The sequence below is a fragment of the Tinamus guttatus genome, unplaced genomic scaffold (assembly GCF_059628265.1).
Source record: "Tinamus guttatus ecotype Peru unplaced genomic scaffold, ASM5962826v1 Tinamus_guttatus_pri_ptg000023l, whole genome shotgun sequence".
In the NCBI taxonomy this organism is placed as follows: Eukaryota; Metazoa; Chordata; class Aves; order Tinamiformes; family Tinamidae; genus Tinamus; species Tinamus guttatus.
In genome coordinates this window covers 701,770-722,955 of record NW_028288557.1, presented here as the reverse complement: position 1 = coordinate 722,955, position 21,186 = coordinate 701,770, and the positions used below count along the sequence as shown (strand labels likewise).

The window sequence follows — 21,186 nt, the reverse complement described above, 5'->3', positions numbered from 1 at the left end:
ATTCCTTCAATAATTCAGGTAAAAAATGTATGCCACTGGGCAAATAGTCTTTTCAGAGTACACTTTTGTATTTTCAGTGCATTTTATATTACTTGGCTCAACATAGTTGAATGTTTGACATTTTCTTATGGTGTGTAAAAGCAGATGCTCTAAATAGCAATGATATATAGACTTACGTATCATGAGGTTCAAAAATATGAGCATTTATGTGCTTTTCTAAACATGTGTATAGCATCTTTTCTAGGCTTTGGCAAGATTCCTTGGCACACATTAATTTGATTAATGTTTAACTTAAGTGTCATGTTTGTGGAGGCTAAGTGGAAGATTTCTATGAAAATATCATCTATTTTCTTTGGGAAGATTTTTATTGTCTTATGTATATAGAGTTAATTATTAAGATACAATAAGGAAAGGTTCGAGCCACTCAGTTTTTACTTCAGTGTGTTAGCACTGTTACTGTGTCCTGGCAGAGGAAAATGTTCATATGCTGCTCTGTTTAAATAGACAAGTTAAATGTGCAGTAGAAGATAGGATCCAACTCTCTGGGAATTTATTTGGTAATTAAAAAAGATAGTGTTAGTTGAGGGCCTGAGGACCTTGGGAGTTCTGGAAGACTGAGCAGACTCACCATTTCTGTGGAGAGTTCTCCTCTGCTTTAGAACTAAAGGTAAGTAGCATGCATGCACTGTCTTGTGAGGACAAGCAGTGGACTTGTGGATTGGCCTTGCTACACATTCTACACATGGCCAGAGGACCTCAGCATGGTGCATTCCTTGATCCAATAACCAGGGAGCACAGGTGCTGGCTCAGGATGAAACTCTTGGATAGGTCTCCTCCAGCCATCAAATGCCTTGAATGGCCAAGGGAGTGTGACAAGCAAAGCTGTCCTCACTCAACAGCAAATATGCCATGTTATATCTGGTAAGAGGTAATAGATAGAGCCTAAATAGGTAGAGCTCAGAAGTCAATTTGGGTAAGCTAATTTCCTCCTAGCCCCTTACCGCCGAGATTCGGCCATGATTCCTCAGCAGGGTGGAGGCAACCACAAGATGCCACCATCACCCTGGGACAGCTGTCCTTGGTTCCTCCATTAGAGATGTTTGGCAGGCAGCTTGAGGAGGTGGCACAGGAAACATCAAAGTATCCAGTGCACTCCCTTAGCTGCAGAGCCAGTCATTCCATCACTGACAGTTAGTTTGTTCAGGCATAAATGGACCAAAACATGGGCTCATACAAAAACATGCTTTGTTAAAGCCACTCACATCCGTTAATATGCAACATGCTTGGACTTTTAGTCTAGTAATTGCTGCTGGCTTCTGTTTCAGTTTTTTTTTTTTTTTTTTTTTTTTTTTCTCGTCTCCTTATATTCCTTCTCAAAGTTGCTTTTTCCTGACTGCTTTAATGCTCATTTACATCTGTGAAGGCTGTCTTTAACAGAAGTATGCCTTCTAATGTGTGTACCAGCACGTCCAGCCTAGAGAACCTATATGAAACTTTAAGAGCTGGTTTTAAAATGCATGTGAAGACAGTACACAGGTTGCCTCTATTGTCACTATGGTCTTTTTTTCTTCCAGTACCCCGTAGACTGCAGTGTCCTATTTTTCTGACTTCCTGCAGAAACTGAACTCTTCCTCTTGACTTTGAGAATATTCCCTGTGTTCCGAAATGGCCCAGATGAGGCTCAATGAATTAATATATTATAGATGCCCAAAACAGAGATGTACTGTGGAGTAAGTTTAGTCTGTCATAAATCTTTACTGGTTAGGTAGCTTCCTCCCTCCCTGCTCGCAGCATAATCACACTCTTATTTATCCATGTTTTTTCCTTTACTGCGTTTTTTTTTTCCTTTACTATGAATCCCTGTTAAGATTTTCCAATTTTAAATGCTGATCTTCTGTTCTTCCAACTTAATAATATTCTTCCGCTGTTACCAGATGTAGAAAGGCTGAATGTTAACACCAATAATATAGCCAAGTCTATGACTGGTTAAAGAGGAAAAAAAACCTCTTTTTTTTTTTTTTGGCCGTTACTCTGTTACTGCATTATTTTCTCTGAAGCAATGGTTGACATGGCTTTGTTCTAGTTTAATCCCCTTGATTTTTAAAAATAGTATAATGCCATTAGACTATGTATAATTAGCTTCTAGCCCATCTCATGCAGTAAAAAAGATCAGACAATGCTACATAAGCAATGAAATTTTGTGTTTAAGGAACAGAATCCTAGTTTTGGCTAAACAGAGCAAGACAAGGACCATTAGATAGTCCAGCTGTGATTAGTGAGGCACTCTATGATCCACAGCTGATAGATTATACCTACCAGAGAAAACATGCTACAGTAACAAGACTAACACCTCATAAGAGAAGAAATCATAGGTTTGGAATTTTTGTGTTCTACACTTTTGTACAAATGTACAGTTTTTCTGTACTGACCATTCTTTTACTTCTTAAGAGAAGAGAAATTCTCTGAAAATTGTAAAGAAAAAACATATCTCTGTTTCTATTAAAACTGCTCAGGAATTTGTTTCCATTTGTCAGTGTGTAGGTTGATGCTTTTAATTTTCAAACAGCATATTGTTGCAAAGTTGAGGACATTTAAATTTAAGAGCATCTGTTTCAACCAACCTGAAATAATTATTTTAAGTTTGTCCCTGACAAAAACAGTTACTTGTGTAGGTTTGCCAAATTCTCACTTATGAGAATTTGAAATCTGTGGTCTTTGAGTTCTTTCCACCTGTAATATTTGTCTGTGGGCAACTACGGTTAAATTGTTAAGGCCTTTAAGTATATGTATATATTTTAAGTACATATGGAAGAGCTATATATACACCCAGAAATATATTTATAGAAGAGCTTCTTCCTAAGAGTATCGATGACTTACAGCTTTTGGGCTGAATGCCCATTTCACAGGTAAGGCGTAGAAAATGTGTCTGCTTCCTGTGGCCTCCCTTGTGGATGTGATGTAGATCATAATGTGTTGATTTGTTACTTTTTCTGAGGAAGAGAGCCCTTGTTCTAGTCCCTGCTGATCTGTTGTCCAAACTTGCATCACAATGCTGTTTTGTTTTGTTTTCTGAGTATCTAAATCAGTTTATTTTTTTCTTAAGTTTTTTAGTTTTTTCAAAATGGCATATTTTGCTGTGGGAAGAATGCTATTTTTACTGTTCACAAAAGAAAACATAATTCCTCTTTATTAATACCATCCATTTTCTCCATATGGATATTGTAAAGCTGTCATTGAAACAGGACTCTGAGATTAAAAGATCTAAGGCATTTTGTGGTGTTCTTCATTTGGAAAGCTGAGATCACCCTTCTCTTAATGTTGTAGCATTGTTTCTTCTATTTTTTTTTTATATATATATATATATATATATATATATATATAAAAGACTTCTATTTTATATATATATATATATATATATATATATATATATATAAATAAAAGACACTTGATTAATGACAATAAAAGACAATATATCCTAAGGTCAAGTGTTTGTAAGTATTTGTAACCTTAAATTGCAGAGCTTGTTCAGGCTCATGGTTCATGCTTCAGATTACTCTGACAAGGTGCACTCTATGATAGTGATCAAGATATGTCAATTAGGTCAAAGCAACCTGCAAAACATGCTGAAAATACTTGGACAAGGAATGAGAGAGCAATTCAGATTTTTGGCTTGTTTTTCTCTCTGGATAGAGTTAGTTTTCGTTCCATGGTTCAAAGTTGTTTCCTCTTATTCCTATATTGCCTCTCGATGTAATAAGGAAAATTCTATGTTAAATCTTACAGACTTTTATCTGAAGTTTGTTTGGCCCAATTGTAGTGGTGCTTCAGGACAAAGGGGTATTCACTGGTTCTAAGAGTTGAATCCCATTCTCATTATGCTCATTTGGGGTCTAAGAAAATTGCTTTGGTTTCTCTCCCAATCCCCTATGATTCTTGAGAGGAAAGAATCACAGTATCTGTCACTCAGAGTTCCTCCAAAGTTCTCACCAGCATCTCCTGGTGCACCTTTCATTAGTTCTCTGTTTAAAGTTGTGTCAAAGCCTGTTGGACCTATCTTCCACTGTTGTTATTTATTTATTTATTAGTAATTTAGTAAGGTGTTTTGTGAATAAGTTTTTCTATTTTCCTGCTACTGGCATGGAGTTGTTTATTTTGAAGATGAGAGTAGTGACCAGAACTCCATACGGTATTTAAGATAGACATGCATTATGGATTATCTTTTTGTTGTTGCTGTTTTCTTCTTCACTGTGAGGGGTTCCTTGGGAAGTCCTAGCATTGTGTATCTTTAAATTATCGTTGAACTAATGTCTTAGGCAATTGTTTTCACTAACCAGAAATTTCTCTGCCTAATAAAAGTGACTAATTTATAGCTCAATATTATATATATACATAGGGTTTGTTTTCACTATGCATGTTAATTTGAGTTTATTGACATTGCATGTGGTCTGTTTTATTGACTAATCCCTTAGAACTGCGATAGCCATTTACAAATCTTTGTGGTAACTTTCCCATTGGCTATTCTTAAAGAGGAAAAACCCAGCAAATATGTGGCATGAAGTAGCTGGGCAATGAATTGGCCATTTGGGGTAGTTAAAGCTTTCATTCATAGGCTGAAAATGTGTACTGAATTATGCTCGTGTTTTACTGAATTTTATGTTGGTGCTGGGAGTTAGATAGAACTTTTTTGCAGCACAGCCCATACAAGCTACTAAAATTGTCTTCTGAAGTTCGAGGGCTGTTGAGTTTGGAATTCACTTTGTCTTTGATATAGCAAAAGTCAATTTTGGCAGCCTTTAGAGCATAATGTAAGATGCATAAATTTGATACGGTCTGGGATTAATTTTTTTGTGTTTTATGCTAACAGCTTGGTTGCTAATGGCCTTCCATCTGCAGCTGTGGCAGTAGTGTTTTCATGCTCCTTTGCATTTTTGTAGGAATTGATTTGCGTACATCTTCTGATCAGATGTGCTGGAAACATTCACAAGAGTTCCAAAAACTTTGTATGAGCACAACCAAGCAAAAGAGTAAAATTATTTTTTGATCAATAGCTCTGAGGGCTTAAAATAGCGATGCCACTGTATTGTAGAGTGCCAGATTTTTCTGTCAAGGTACGATACAAAAGCTATTATCAGGTTTCAGAGCAGGTTGTATTGCAATTCTGTAACTTGTAATATGTGGTTTTATTAATGTAATTTAACTGATCCTTTAAATTCAATTCCAAAAATACAATCTCTGCACAAGTGTTTAAAAAACAAAAAATGCTGTCCCTGATTCTTATTTTATGTATTTAATTTTAGTTATGCTTGATTATACAAGAATATCCTTCCATGCATGCATTTATACTATTTCCACTAGGAAAACTCACTAATTAATCACAACCAAGAATTTGTTGTTTTTGTGGGTTTTTGAGTTTTCTATCCTAAATTAACTCTTGTCAGTTAAATGCTTTCTATTTGTTAACTAACCCACAGAGAGAACAAAGGTTACTGTGTCAAACAAAGTTATTGCATGTTCATCAGATGTTCAGTATAGCATGTAAAAAGCAATTGCAAGAGAATATTAGCATAAAGCCAATCGTTTCACCTGAGCAGTTGTCTAGGAGTGGTGTATGCCTATTTTCTTTTGACAATGTTTTATTGCCATAACTGAAATGCCCAGCATTTAACATAATATGACCTGCTTTGTTACTCACATTGCAAAACAGGTAATGCCAAAAGGTCTCCAATTATATACCGCTAATTTAGCTGAAGGAAATAGATTGTAAAACTTTGTTTCTTTATTCCCTTTCCAAAAATCAAATGCTTTTGAAGGTGATAAACTATCCCAATCTTCCAGCTGATGCGAAGACAAACATTGAGCCTATTCTAGTAAATGCACATTTCTTTTATACCACTTAGTCCAAACTAGAAAGGTTGCACCTCTTCTTTCCCAAGCACTTCGCCTGAAATCATTAACTAGGGTAATAATTATGTATCCATTTTACGATAAGTACTATGAATTATTTCACTGTGATCTGGCTGGTTAATGCATATTAAAAAGACTTTTATTAACCAATGAGTAACATTTGAGTTGAATCCACAACTACCTTTACATAAACTCTGATACAAAGTAATTAAAATAATTTAGGATTTACAGTCCTTTTGAATTTTTAAATGAGATTTTTATGATAGATATTTTAGCTAGATTTGAGTTTTGATTGCAGAATTTAGAAAGCAAAAATAAATTCTCCATTTCCCAGGCATAGAAGGGCAGGGAACAGATGTATTTATAGTTTGTTTAGGGCCAAGCCATTTGTCACCTAAGGCAATAAAACTGCAGACTTCAGCTCTCCTCTTTTGGCAGAGCAAATGATTTGGAAAATTGAATCTCTACTTTTCTAAAAGTGAGAAAGTAACTTGTTTTTTTTTTTTTTTTTTCATGGCCTCTATTTACTTCATTTAATTCATCAGCTGGGTAAGTAGCTCTGCCTTCAAAAGGGGCAAGAAGGGTAGAATAGACCAAACAAAGGGCTGTGAAGTGCTTAGAGGATGACAGAGCCCTATCGCGTTGAAGGAGAATCCTCTCTTGTACGTGTGATTCCTCCTCCAGACACTTTGCCTAATGCATTACTGAAATGCTAACAAATGAAGAGGAAAACACTAAGTGAAAATACACAGTTGTTTCCGCCAGCTTATCTACTGAGTTTGTGAACCGGATGCCACCCATTTCAGAAAATACAACTTGAGTCTCTAAGGCAAGTAATTCTCCATTTTCCAGTGGAGACATGAAAAAAGTGTGAAAGGGAAGCATGCAAATTATATATTATTAACTTATTATACCTAAGATATCATAACCACCTGAGAAAAAGAAGCTACTGCATGAAACCTGGTGATGGCAAATGGTCTGAAAAATTTTATGACAAAATCTGTGAAGTACTCTATGCTACAAGGAAGACGTTGCTGTAATTTGTAGGCAAAAGTCATCTGTAATGACTTGCATAGATAGTGATTGATCCCACAGATTTTTAAGTATCTTCCACTGTGGTACCTTTATGTCTTCAGCTGTATGCATTCACCTTAATTCCCCACCACTATTCTTGTACTGTTTTATAACTTTTCTCATGTAGCCGCTGTCTCTACAGTGGAGACAGCCACTGTATTTTTGTTCTGCTGTCATACAGTTATGACAACAACATGGTATAGTCTTCTCAGAGAGCCCTATTTCAATTACAGAAGATAGTAATTAAATTTCCCCTTAACCCCTTTTTCAGGGCTAATCAAATCTGGTTCTCTAAGCCTCTCCTCAGATCCACTATATGTGCTAGCCTCTTGACTGCCCAGTGATGCTTTGACAGACTCTTAAGTTTTTTGATGCAATTGATCCTGGAGGGCCTAAAACTGCACAGCATTCCACATCCAGCCTCCTGGGTGCCAAAAATTTTTTAGTTTGTTCAGCTGAGTATTGGATGGATGCTAACAAAGAACCATTTACTGAATCTTGCACCTCATCCTTAATGGTCTTACTCTCTCAACCTTGGTGTCAGAAATTACTAAATCTAAGGACTCATCTGAAAGGAACTGCAAAGTTAATTTTCTTTGCTTCCATTTTATTATGTACATGGTAAAAGGTAGGAATCTATCTTTTGGTCAGGGTTAGCCATTAGTGAATATGCTTTTACGCTTTAGGACTTGCAGAAAGTATTTTCCATTTTGTCTTCAAAAGACCAGACAACATAATTCTTTGCTTCTTCATATGTTCTATTTCATAAACCTCTAATAGTTCTTCTATTTTTCTTTTTCTGGAAAGACTTCATTTGGTCCACAAATTTGTTGAACTAAGTGCACAACTTTTATTAAAGTGCTTCAGCTGAGGCCTTATCAGTGCCAGGTATAGTGGAAGGGTGTCTCCTGTCTTTTTCTTCAGACAATATGAAAAGAAAGAGCTATTGATTTTCTCCCAGAGGCAGTCTGAGTCATGGCTTTGTCAAAGACAGCTTTATTATCCAAAAGTTAGTTCAGCTGAGAAATACTTTTTGACCAATTCTACTAGCATCACGATCCCAAAGGAAAATAAGAATGTACAGAACACTACTCATGGTAATTGTGCTGGTGGCTGTGGCAATTTGATGATTTCTTTAAACATCTATCAGTCTACTGTGAAAATTAACTCTTACACTAGACATTTTGACTCATGACAAAGAGATGATGCATCATCCTGATCTTCTGATCTTTTCTGCACTAGAATACTTGGATTGAAGTCAGAATTTGATTTAATGCATTTTCTGTAGTAGCAGGAAGCACCTATAAGAAAGATACAGGTGAAAACAAACTCAGCTGGACTTTTTTCATGCTGTCAGATGTACTAAGGCCTGCTTGTACCTATGGGAAAAACAAGTGAAATAATGTTTTATTGTTTGTGAAGTATCTCATCTGGGAAGAGCTTCAGAACACAGAGATGCTGTTCTCATTAGCTCTGAGTGTTCAGAAAGGCTGTTACTGAATAGAAGCCGTGTGTGGGACAAGATGCCTTAGACTTATTGAATGTGTGCATTTTGGTGAAAGTTTGGGAGTCCGTGATGTGGCCAGTACAGCCATTGTGTCAAGTTCTCCACTAAATAAAAGCATTTTGCATGTATATATGTTTTTGGACTGGCAGTGATTATAACATGTATATGTTGTAGCTATTAAGGTAAAAATGGATAGGCTCTGAGGATGGTGTGGCAAAAAAGAAATGTGCACAGCGGTCATAGTTTTAATGTGCATAGAAGAGGTGGAAAAAGAAGATGTCTTAGACTGTATGCAAAGGAAGAGAGTGCTTTGTTAGAACAGGAAGTGGTTTGAGAAAGAAAAGAGGTATAAAGTTATTTGAATTTAGCTGACAGTTGCTGCATTATGGTGTAGATGAGAAAATACAGAAAATATAGAATTATTCTTAACTCCTCAACATAACTTTGAATTTCTGAGCTGGTGTTGAATTCTAGTAAGGGAAAGACTACATTAGGGAGATTATGATAGTAGAATAAAGGATTCTTTCTTAGAAGACAGCAAAAGTAGGTTAAGGGGAGGGTATTTTGAGGCAAGAAGGTATCATGAAATAATAGAGCTGTAGGAGCAAAACCAGTGGTGCAGAATCATGTTGTATATTGATGTGGTAATGCTTTGGGCATGTTTCTGTGATATATGTATGCACATACTTATTTAAATAAAGAGCAACAATAATGTCTAAAAAATCATATAATAATACAATATGTATATTACTATTAAGTTATATGAAATTTAAAACATAGAAAAAATAATATTTGATTTATAATAATATAGCATATTACAGTAACGTGATACGTAATAAGGTAATTCCAGTACCAGCCAAAAATACTACTACTACTATTCATGCAATGAATTTGTTTAAATATGGGAATCTAGTCACATAGATGTAGAATTAGTTAGTTTAGTAGTTGGGGCATTTGTTTCTCTACAGTGATACACATCTTTATGGAACCTCTTGTCACAATGACTTAATGAGTTTCCACTAATAAATAACAGTTTTTATCCCTATAAAATTTCCTCCTTTGGGCAAATATTCACTGTATAGGTAAGGTTTTGTGTGATTTGATATTTTCTAATGCTTTGTAACTCACTGGTGTATTGCTGCTCCTTCTCAAATGTCTTGCAGTGCCTTTAATTCTAGGAATCGGCAAGTAGTTTTACGTTTTCAAGGACAAGACGATGTTGTGTAGTTGGCGTATTGTAAGATCTATATTCAAGCTTGCAAAGAAAAAGGAGTGTGTCTGTGTCCCGTTGTGTAAAGGTGCCATCTAAAAATAAACTTTGTTCTAATTGCAGAAAGCCACATTCTTGAGGATGTAAACAATTGCATCATTGCATTGAGAGAACAAAATGTTGATGATTTAGATCGTGCAGCAGGTGCGATCCGAGGGCGCGCTTCAAGAGTAGCTCACATTGTTTCGGGTGAGATGGACAATTATGAGCCAGGAGCTTACACTGAGGGAGTCATGAAGAATGTTCGATATCTGACAAAGACTGGTAAGTCTGATTGGTAAACTATATTTTCCCTTTCTTTAGTGGTATATAATCTTTTACACGCCATATTTAAAATGAACTTATCCTGTGATTCTCTGATCTCATGCACTAATTTTGCTCTAATGATTTACTTATTTGTCTCTCAATAAACTGTCTGGATTAGGATGATAACATGCATCCAAAATTAAATTTCTTTATAAGTGTAAGCATTTTTGAACTGGGAAAGGCCTGTGCTGGAGGTTTTAAATAGATGCAAGTAACAGTGCTTAGAAGACTTGTGTTTAATGAGACAGCAGCTTTAAGCTACACTACTGGTCTCACCACACTTGATTTAAGCAGATGAAAGGTAGATGCACTGGTATCCTGAGTCTAGTTTAGAAATGTGTGTGCAATGCGAGTGAAGCCAAAATGTGTTTGTAGATAGCAGGAATTGTTCTTGGAGATAAGAAAGTTGAAAGTTTAAATTAAATGAAAAGCAAATTTCATTTGTCTTTGCTTACAATTTCGAGTAATAGTTAAATAGTCTTAAGTTAACCTCTGGTCTTTTAATAATGTATACCAATTAAAAATTATCTGCGGGGTTCCTAGGACTTCCATATTTTCAGTTACAAGCCTTTTATGTAATTGGGAAGTTACAAAAATAACCCATAACAAGTTCTCTGAAGAATCTGTGCACCTCTAGAATAAGATTCAGCTTCTGGAACTCAGATGTCTAAATCTAAATTCTGGCAGTGCAGGCAAATTTCTAATATGTTAAATTTGTCTGACATTTAAAATTTGACTGACCTCAAGACAGGAGTTCTGTTTGATCTCTTAAATCAGTTCAAATAAGTCCAAGGAAGAACTGCTTTCATGTGAAACCAGAAGAATTTGCATGCATGAAGTGGAAAACGGGGCATGTATTGAGAAGCATTAGGAATAAACTTGCCTGTTCTTTTATTTTCTTTCTGACATTTTGATGAGAAAATTTGAGAACCTTTAAGATGACATTCTCTTTTTCATAAGCTCTGAAAGGAACGGACTATGACAAATAGTAGGGCAAACAACAGTGGGAGAGCGCAGTCTTGGTTCCATGTTTCTTGAAGTGAGTTGTTTCTTGAAGGGAGTGTTTGAACACATGGGGAATTAACAGTGATTCCTGCTCTGCTGCGTCGTTGTGACAGAAATAGGTAGTACCTCTACATTTACGTACCTACCTAAGACAGGAAGATACAGAACTGCTTTTGGTTGGAATATTTGGTTGTGTCAAGGCACATCAAACATAGTGTTGTTTGTTCAGTTTTCTTTGCAGTAGTTTAAACATCAGAATCAAGTATCCTTAAATTATTCAATAAGAGTGGAAAAACAGAAACATGCACTCTTCATTGTTATCCTTAGTTATATGATCTACAGTGAACAGACATCAAATCATAAGAGTGCTTTCTATTTTAAATCATTTTAACTAAAATGGAAAATGTAGGATTGCTGCAGCTCTCGGTGTTTAACCCAATGCATACTATAATAGCTGGACCTTTTAGACCGGAGCCAGCTGATGTGAGAATACAGTACCAGAGTTTGTCAAACACAGGCATTTGTCTCAGGCTGCTGAAATTCTCTCTGTACATGAGGAATTGCACTGCTATTTCATTTTTGTCTTGCTGCATAGAGATGTGGGTGTAGTTGGGCCTCAAAGCTCCATAGTAGGCACTAGCCCAGAAAGAACATTTTGTTACCAGGACAACATTTGCTATATTAAACAGTCATTTCTCACCATCCTGGAAGCAGAAACGGTAGTTATGAAGGAAATATCAGGAAGGCTGTGTTTTGTCTGAGAGTCACTAGTTGCAATATGGTGAATTAAGGTATTCTAGAGTAAATTATTCTTTTACAAGTGAGCAAACAATGTGCAAAAAGGAAAAACAGCCCATTAATAAAACAGCATAAGGGCCACATGTAGTAATAAAATTTAGCTGCAGTTTTAGAGAAAGATGCTTGGGTTTCTAATACATTGCCCTTAAACAAGTTACCAAGTTGTGTTTCACTTTCTGCCAACTTACAGGCTTATTGATGTCAAATGATTACTTACTGTCTTTTGAGATACTATTTACTAAATACTAAAAATCCTACTACAATCTTTGTCTCTTTTAATTTAGTACAGTGTCGGTAACACTGTATTCCAGTGATGAAAGTTTCTGTGATACCATTTACACCTGGGATTTCATCGTTTAGGACCTCATGTCAAACACACTTAAATCAATAGAATGACATTACAGAATTTACTCATTGACTTTTCTGGATGATGTCTCAAACGCCTTTTGTTCTTATTTACTCAGTTTTACCACATTTCATTACCAAACTGAATAGTGAAGTATCAATACACGGTATCATAGGGTGTTGTAGCAAAGATAGGAAGTAGACGCACGAAGCTTGTTGTTGTCAAGAAGCAATGTTTTTTGAGTCATTTTAGAGTTAACTTTTAAAGACATTGTTATTGGTTAATAAAATACCTTGTATCATTTAAGATTTGGGAGGGGGATAGAATTTCAGTGATCTCCTTGAATGAGGAAAATGATTTGGAGATTTTTGTTTTCTTACGGTTTGTTGTTGAATCAGATCATTTGTTTCCCTTCAAAAAAATCCATTTAGTGAAACATTGTTTGTATTCGGTCACAATTGCTGACCTTATTTACCTGAATGAATGGTCCTTTACATTTTTGAAGTCCTTTTATAACTGAGCCTGTGATTCAGGAAATGCCTAAATATATACATTTTTCCTGTGTAGCAAAACTAATCTGCTTAAATTTAAGCAGTCACTTGGGGGTCAGTCTGGTGAATAGGGTGTTGTGTAGAATTGGAATCAGAATGCAAAAATAATCAACCTTGCAACTTAACATGTTATGTTGCTCAAATGCAGCAATAATAAGTGCCAACCTGAGATAAACGGGTTTAGAACAAAAGTATGTCACTACTGAGGTCATTAGAAGTACTGAGTGGTTACATGGGGATCAGTAAACAAAGTCTAGACAAGACTGATGCACCGGTCATGGACATGTGTTTTTTGTTGTTGTTGGGGTTTTTTTTCTTTTTTTTTCTCCCCGAAATGATACAGTTTAATTTATGCTCTTATTGCAGATGTATGGCAAAATGTGGAAAGAAGCATTCTTTACCTTTGCATAGGGGACAAAAGATACCCTGCTGTGATGATGGTAATGACTCTCTTGTATTAATAGGAGTCCCCTGTGATAAGCACTGTTCTATACAAAATGAAAAGTGCCTCTCCACATACTTGAGTAGATGTTCCTCTGCTTTGCAAGCGCTCCTTCCTGTTCAAGCCTTTTATTTCTTCTTGGCATTAACAGCATTCTGGGACGTTTCAGTCTGTGTTGTCTTACTCTTTTTCTTTAAAAGATAAAGCTAAACTATTTCAGAAGATGTACTACTACTGATCATGGCTTCTTTGTTATGTAATAAATATGAAATCCCATTCTGATTTGTGCTCTGCGGTAGGCAGCTACAGCAAATTTCTCTGCGAGGCCTTTGGTAGAGTACCTAGTCCAAGAAAATACACAGAATACAAAAGCTAGCTAGCCCTACACTGGCTTGTTGTTGACTCCAGCTAACAAGTTGATTCTTTTCCCATCTTCATGTTTAAAAAGTAGCTATATTTGTTACTAAGTGTCTCTTAAACTTCACAAAAATCTATCCAGAATTGTGATGCTTGGTTTTCCCCATGTATATAAATCTATCTGGACCCTCCTGCAGTCCTAAGGACATATAGTTATTCAGTATGACAGGAAGCAGTACCTGCGTTGTCTTTATGTCCCTTTAAAAGTGTGCACATTAGCCACAATATTAATGTAAAACTCCAGGCATCTTTATCTAGCAATGTAACCTGTTCCACGGCTTGATCTGTGCTGAGGGTATTGAGGGAATGAAGGTTGTTACCTCTTCATCATGCTGCAATAACTCCTCAATGTATATGAGTGTGAAAGTGCCTGTGAATAACACAGTTCACCTCTGATGAGACATCACATGATTAGCTCCTCACTGTTCAGAAGACCTGTCTTTCACTATGGGTATCTTTACCATCATTTTCTAATTCATGGCAAGCCTTTGCCCCTTGCATTGTAGTTATTTATTTCCCCTGTAGTTTCTTATATCTACCTTTCCCCTTCTGGTAACATTTTCAAACAACTTGAGCAGATTAGAGAGACTCACTTTTCACAAAGAATGCCTTCAGATATTATAATGCTAGAATTATCCAGATGTTCAAATGTGTCTTCAGCGAGGTTTTCTTGCTCTTCCCCCATCTCTTTTATTTTTTTTTCCTTTGTTTGGCAACCAGATAAGGTGAAAATGCTCATATCTGTTTCTCCATATATGTTTTCTTACATTTTGTGTGTGCTTTCATTTTATTTTTTAGAGACAGTATGTTAGTGATGTTCAAATTTTCAGGAATAGTACCTGTATTTAGATATTTGTTCTGTGGTTTGGGTACAAGGCAGACACTTGGATTATGATGTGTGCATTTATGATAATGTTTATAAAGGCTTTATAGGCAAATATGTTCATATCTAAAATGAGCTTTTGCTTAGTGGTACAAATACAATAGTATAACCCATATGTCTGCCATTCAGAAATCATCTTCACATAGCCATTTAGCTTCTTTTACAAAGTCCCTTTTTCAGGATGCACTAGTATGTGTCCATTTACTTCAGTGAAGTCTGAGATTTGCATTACCTGAAGGTCCATCCTGCTGCATGTTTTTCCACTTAAACCCTTTTCAAGACTGTATTTGTAAAAACAATTGGCAAGTGATTAAAAATAATGTCTGCATCTCTATAGATAAGTCAGTATGTTTTTTTCTAGCACAAGTTGCTGTACAGGTAGATTTTCGGATGAGAATCTGATTTTTCTATTTAAAAATGCAGTTAGTTTTCTTTGACTTTCCAGTAACAAGAGCTCAAAGATAGATACCTCGTGCATTGATTTTTTTCTGTTTTTCTTGTTCTACATGGCTTTCCACAGCATATTTGCATGCTTAAATTCAAATAACTTTCTCATTCTCCAAGTGAGAAGAGTGCCTTGCCATATTCCATTCACTGTAAGCTTTTAAAAGCATTTTTAGTTAGAAAAGAAATCAAGTGCTTTGTATTAAATACAAACAAATAATGCTGTCAATCCTGACATAAATTTGAAGAAAAAACTGTGAAATTCACCCTGCTATTAATTGATGACATATTCAAGTCCCAGGTAGGGAGTTAAAGGTTAAAGGTCAGTTAATGAGTCCTTAATATTCCTGCAGATTGCTCTCTAGGTTGTTGCGTCCTGGTAATTATCTTGCACTGATTATGAACAGTCCCCCCACCCTTCCCCCCAATCAAATTAAGAGATTGCAGTATCTCTCCCTTTCGCTTTTCTGCCATGTATATGAATATGTATATGCATTTACACATAGCATTTTTGTGTATGAGTAGAAAATTAGGGATAGAATTTAAAGATGGCATAGGAAATATTACAGTCTTACTTAAAGTAATTGAAGCCAGTCCTTTACAGTTCTGAAATTGTATTCCATCAGGCAAAGGGTAAAAATATATATATATGTTTGTTTATTTTACCACTGTGTTTACCTCCAGCCATCATATGGCGTCTTAATGTTATGTAGCAATCGGTGTAATTACAAACAACCCAAATTATCCCAGCAGGACATTATTTTGTAGCTTTTCTTTGTTATCACCGGAAGTTGGAATGCTTTTGGGGGTTGTTCTTTAGGAGCTTCATTTGACTTTGGTAGGATGAGAAGGTGCACTAAGCTTTAAAAGACCAGGACATACAGGCCAGGTCAATGCCAGCCTTTCACTTGTAGGATGAAACAGACTGAAGGTTTATATTGCAAGTGGTCCTGGAAGAGCTAAGTGTGTGAGTGTGTGTGTAAATCCACTCCTTAGTCATGGTAATACTGCATATAAAACCTTGGCCAAAACCTGTCTTGTGCGTGAGAGGAATATCTTCAGTATTCCAGGGTGTCGGATTCCCAAATCTGTATACTCCAATACAATCCTCAACTTACAGACTGAAGTGAGCTTTCAGTTTGAGCTAATGTATGGTATATAACTCTTTATCATATTTTCAGCTCCATTTGGCTTAATATGAGATATATTTTGGTTCAGAAAGGTCATTCCTTTTAAATACCCTTGAAAGACTTTAAATACTCTTTAAATGACTTTTTAGAAGGTCATTCTTTCTAAATATCGAAATAATCCTACTTACCTAAAATCATCTCTTTATATACTGTCCTTTACGCATTTATTTATTACTTCAAATTTCGTAGGAATTATCATTTTAAACATAAAGTTAACAATAAACAGCTTGCAATAATGCTCAGGAGTCTGGCTGTTCTAGTTTTTTTCACTAATTAACATGTAACACTGTACCTTAAGCACTACGTAGCATAATGTTCGTTCACTAGAAATAGGTTTCACAGAGAAATCCCATGATTTCTTTTTACCCTATAAATTAATGAAAGGCTATTTTCTGTTCAGATAGCCTCCCTGATATATCATAAAAGGACTCCCCTGTAGGAAGACATACCTTTTATTTCCTGTAATGGTTTGTGTGTTTTATGTGTCACAAAATGGTACATTTATACTCATAATGTGAATAAAGTTTATGTAAACCACATGTGGCATTGTGAGTTATGTTTATGTATGTGGTTGGATAAGAAGAACTAATTTTACCTCTGTGAGGGCCCACTTGCTAACAGTTGCTGTGGAGAACTGTGGGGGATAATGAGTAGAAGAAGGATTTGAAGCTTGCTGCCCAGAAGTGGATTATCTGAGGTTATTACTGCTTTTACCAAATGCCTTTTCTGCATATTCTGGTTTCATGAGACACCTTTCTTGCTAGTTCTGCATCCTTTGTTCCTACAAATTTTTCTGCTTGTACATGTTTTTTTGTATCTTGTTTGTGTTCCTATACCAAAAATTTACTTTCGTTCTTAGGTAGTCACATATTATTTTATGTGTATATGCTTAGTTATGTTAGAAAATACTTGTTGGTTATTTCATTAGTGGTGTTTCAGTGTTACAAAATGCCTGTGTGTTGACTGGTTTCATTGTTTTAGTACATAGGAGTACATATGAGTGCAAGGAAATACTAATTATATCTTTGGTATACAGCTGTTTACTGTGTGCAGCTGGTCTATAATTAAAGTCCTTATTGTTGTATTATGCTTTCATTATGCAAAAACTTCAGCATGAAATACTAAGGTAATCCCACAAAGATATAGTACTTTTTGCTCTAAAAACTTAGAAAAAGAATGAAAACCACAGTGCAATGATTCAGAGGTCTTTCATATATGGGCCTCCAAATAAGATTAGCAGAAGAACATGGATCAAGTATTTCGTGTCTTTACAAATTCCCTTTACCTGCATGTAATGCTTAATCTTGTTAGTACAAAAGCTTTGATTAAATGTGAACAATAATTCCTGTTGAAGGGTTATATTAAAAGCACACAATCATAAAGCTGCTCTTCTTGTATGTATCTATCTCCATTGGATATAATATTTTAATAAAATGTCACCAGTTTAGCATTGTATCACAAAAATGTTAGCAAGCTTGAAATTAGGTGTGTATACTATAGTGGAAGAACGTTTATAAACAACTTAATCTTAGCAGTAGTAGTATGTTATATGAATTTGTTAGAAAGAATCACACTGTTAGGGTTTAAAAAGACTGTTAATGTCATTCTGTTCAACTGTTGCAGTTCAGGATCATGTCTGCAGTAATTCTATTATTATTTTAATGTATTTTTGAACACACCTAACAAAGGTACCTACAGATCTAACACCACTCATTAAACAGTCTAGTCTGAGTAGCATGCCTTGGGAGGTACAATTTGAGTCTACGTGAGGACTCTCTTGTATTTCAAATCGTTTGTTTTGTCCGGCTGCCTTAGCTTGAATGGTCATTAATTATTATTTGGTTAGTGCTTAGTATACACAGTTTGTATTAGAATGACATTACAAATAAAAATAGTGCTTAACATTAACATTTGGTTAGCAGAATATACAAGTCTCTTCATATGAAGTGAAAATCTTAGATACTACTCTGGAAGAAATTGCTTAATACTTGCTTTTAAACCACAGGAAGTGCAAACTATGAAATGAAGAAAGAGAATACTGAAGAAAGAGAGTGGATATCAACTAAATTTTGTATTTACTCTGTATGCTAATATTACCTTTCATTCAAAGTAACTGTTTTTAGTTCTTTCCACTATAGTTCTTCATGCTTCCGAACTTCATTGTGCTATGAATTCAGTTGTACTCCTGCAACTGGAAAGCCATTTAAATCCTCTGAAAGCAAACTGTGTGTGATAATCATACTGACTCTCATTCTGGGTGGTTGGATTACTGGGGACAATAAAATACTTGAGATACATGCCACTTAACACAGCTCCACTTATGTTGTTACAGGAGGATTCCTCTTAAGTCTTTTGCTAGATCATTCTAACAGAAAAATGTTAATTCCTATCATGAATATGGAACTATAACATTGAAAAGCATTCCCAGGAGATTGAAGGAGGTCTTACTATGCAGCTCTCTCAGTGCTAATCAAAATCAAACAAACAATTAAAATATAAAAACTATGACAAAAAGCATGGAGAGAAATGAAAAGGCAGGTGGAGAAGCTATGATGAATTACCATGCATAGAAAACAAAATCCTTCCCAGTGTGATCCAAGATGAGTTAAAATCAAAGCAAAATCCCTTGTTACCTATGTACATACTAGATATTAAATTCTCAGAGTTTTGAAGTGCTTTGGAAGAGAATGTAGTGAAAATATCAGTTCAGATTTTTTTTTGAATATTTTATATAAAGATACAGCAAAATAATTTGAAATTCCATCTTCTACTCTCAAAATAGTTGAGTTTTCTTCTTAATGATAAAGATAACTATTTTATGAAATAAGTTGTTGAGCAAGGACCATGATTTAATGTTAGGAGGATACTAGTAAATTGGATCTGAGATAACGGGTTTTATACAAGACCAGGGTGTTTCATACCATTAGATGTGGTGTTATTAATAGAAATGTTAATATATATTAGGTGCGTTTTAAGAATAGAATTAAACTCAATGAATCTATTGTATGGTTGTGAAAAAGCATTCTAGTGCGGTCCAGCAATTGAATCACACTGCTCTTTTGAGAAACTTCTAGTTTAGAAAACATTTTGGATAGAAACTTTTTTTTGTGTGTGAAAGGTAATATAAAATGTAATATAACAAAATAAAGAACTCAGTATAATATTTGTAAGTAGAAATGTGTGATTGTATTTTGAACCATTTTTAATATTAGCTCTTTTTAAAATTTTATGTTTTCCTAAAGGCTTTGTGATACCATGTGTTTTTTCTTTTTATTTCACAACTGTTCTTTCATTTTTTGCTTTCATACTGTTTGAATCTAGCAGCTTCATGTATGTGATGGCCTCCACTATGCTATATTATATGAAGATTTTTATGTGCAATTAAATGTAACAAAGATAAGTCTATTTAAATGTTCTCAGAACTAGAGAAGCAAAAAAAGAAAATTCTTTATTTTTGCATGATGAGTGTAGCAGACACTTTTAAAATAATTTCTTCTAATCATTATGTATACAAGAATTCAAATGGAACTACGTTTCTGTGGTTTTGTTCGTGAGTTATTGTCTGTGTGTGTTTGCAATCTGCATGAGTCCAGTGATCTTGAATGTGAAGGCTGTGTCCTTTCTGCACACCTGTATTATACTGAAATAGATGTTTTACACAACAGTGCAGATTCAATTGTGTGGTAACACAGAAAAAAATAATGCTCAGGAAATTTAATGCCCACTGAAAAGGGCAACAGAATTTTTTTCTTTAAATGTCAGCCTGCTTATTAAGAGGTGTAATAGGAATACTTCAATGCAAGTATGGGTGATTTTTTTTTCTTTTACCTTGTGTTTACCTTACATTAGGACTATTCAGAGATGGGGTATTCTTTACAATCAACACCCCTAAGATTATCAATTTAAAGCACCTTTCTTCATATCCATGACTTGAGACTATATCTGAAAGGCAATTATTCCATTACTGATATACAGTTCAATTTCATTCATTCTGACATCTGTCAGTTCCCAAGAGCTCTTGGTGCTTAGAATAATTTTGAGCTCATTTGATTTGATTTTTTATAGATCTCTTGCTCTTCTGTCTTCCTAAAAGTAAAATGTGAGACCCTGGCCTGCTTGTAGATACAAGGCAAGTTCACTTGGAGAGGTATAACATAAAATGTAGCTTTGAATGTAGCTTCTATAAATTCAGGTTCTGCTACTTGTGTAGACAAGCAAACAAAAGTCCATCAGAATTCTCCAAATAATCGGCAATGAACTTTCTTACATCATCAGGGGAAATCTTGCCTGACTAACCTGATAGCCTTCTATGATGAAATGACCGGCTGGATAGACGAGGGGAGAGCGGTGGATGTCGTCTATCTCGACTTCACCAAGGCTTTTGACACCGTCCCTCACAACATCCTCCTGGGCAAGCTCCGGAAGTGTGGGATAGATGAGTGCACAGTGAGATGGATTAGGAACTGGCTGGATGGCAGGGCCCAGAGAGTGGTGATCAGCGGTGCAGAGTCTAGTTGGAGGCCTGTGGCTAGTGGGGTCCCCCAGGGGTCAGTCCTTGGTCCAGTCCTGTTCAATTTATTCATCAATGACCTGGATGAAGGCACAGAGTGCTCCCTCAGCAAGTTTGCTGATGATACCAAACTGGGAGGAGTAGCCGATACCCCAGAGGGCTGTGCTGCCATCCAGAGGGACCTGGACACACTGGACAACTGGGCGGTGAAAAACCTCATGCAATTCAACAAGGCCAAGTGCAAGGTTCTGCACCTGGGGAGGAATAACCCCAGACACCAGTACAGGCTGGGGACCGACCTTGTGGAGAGCAGCTCTGCAGAGAAAGACCTGGGTGTCATGGTGGACGACAAGTTGACCATGAGGCAGCAGTGTGCCCTCGTGGCCAAGAAGGCCAATGGGATCCTGGGCTGCATTAAGAAGAGCGTCTCCAGCAGGTCGAGGGAGGTGATCCTGCCCCTCTACTCAGCCCTGGTGAGGCCGCATCTGGAGTATTGTGTCCAGTTCTGGGCTCCACAGTACAAGAGGGATGTGGAGCTG

General features: G+C 36.0%; 1 protein-coding gene across 1 annotated transcript in view; it reads left to right on the top strand.

The window, feature by feature from the left end:
- CTNNA3 (catenin alpha 3) overlaps nucleotides 1–21,186 on the top strand; it is a 363,859-nt gene that overhangs the window by 282,717 nt on the left and 59,956 nt on the right. The window contains exon 12 of the mRNA XM_088525182.1: nucleotides 9,819–10,019. Within this exon, the coding sequence (XP_088381308.1) occupies nucleotides 9,819–10,019 (201 nt within the window). The remainder of the gene's footprint in view (nucleotides 1–9,818; nucleotides 10,020–21,186) is intronic.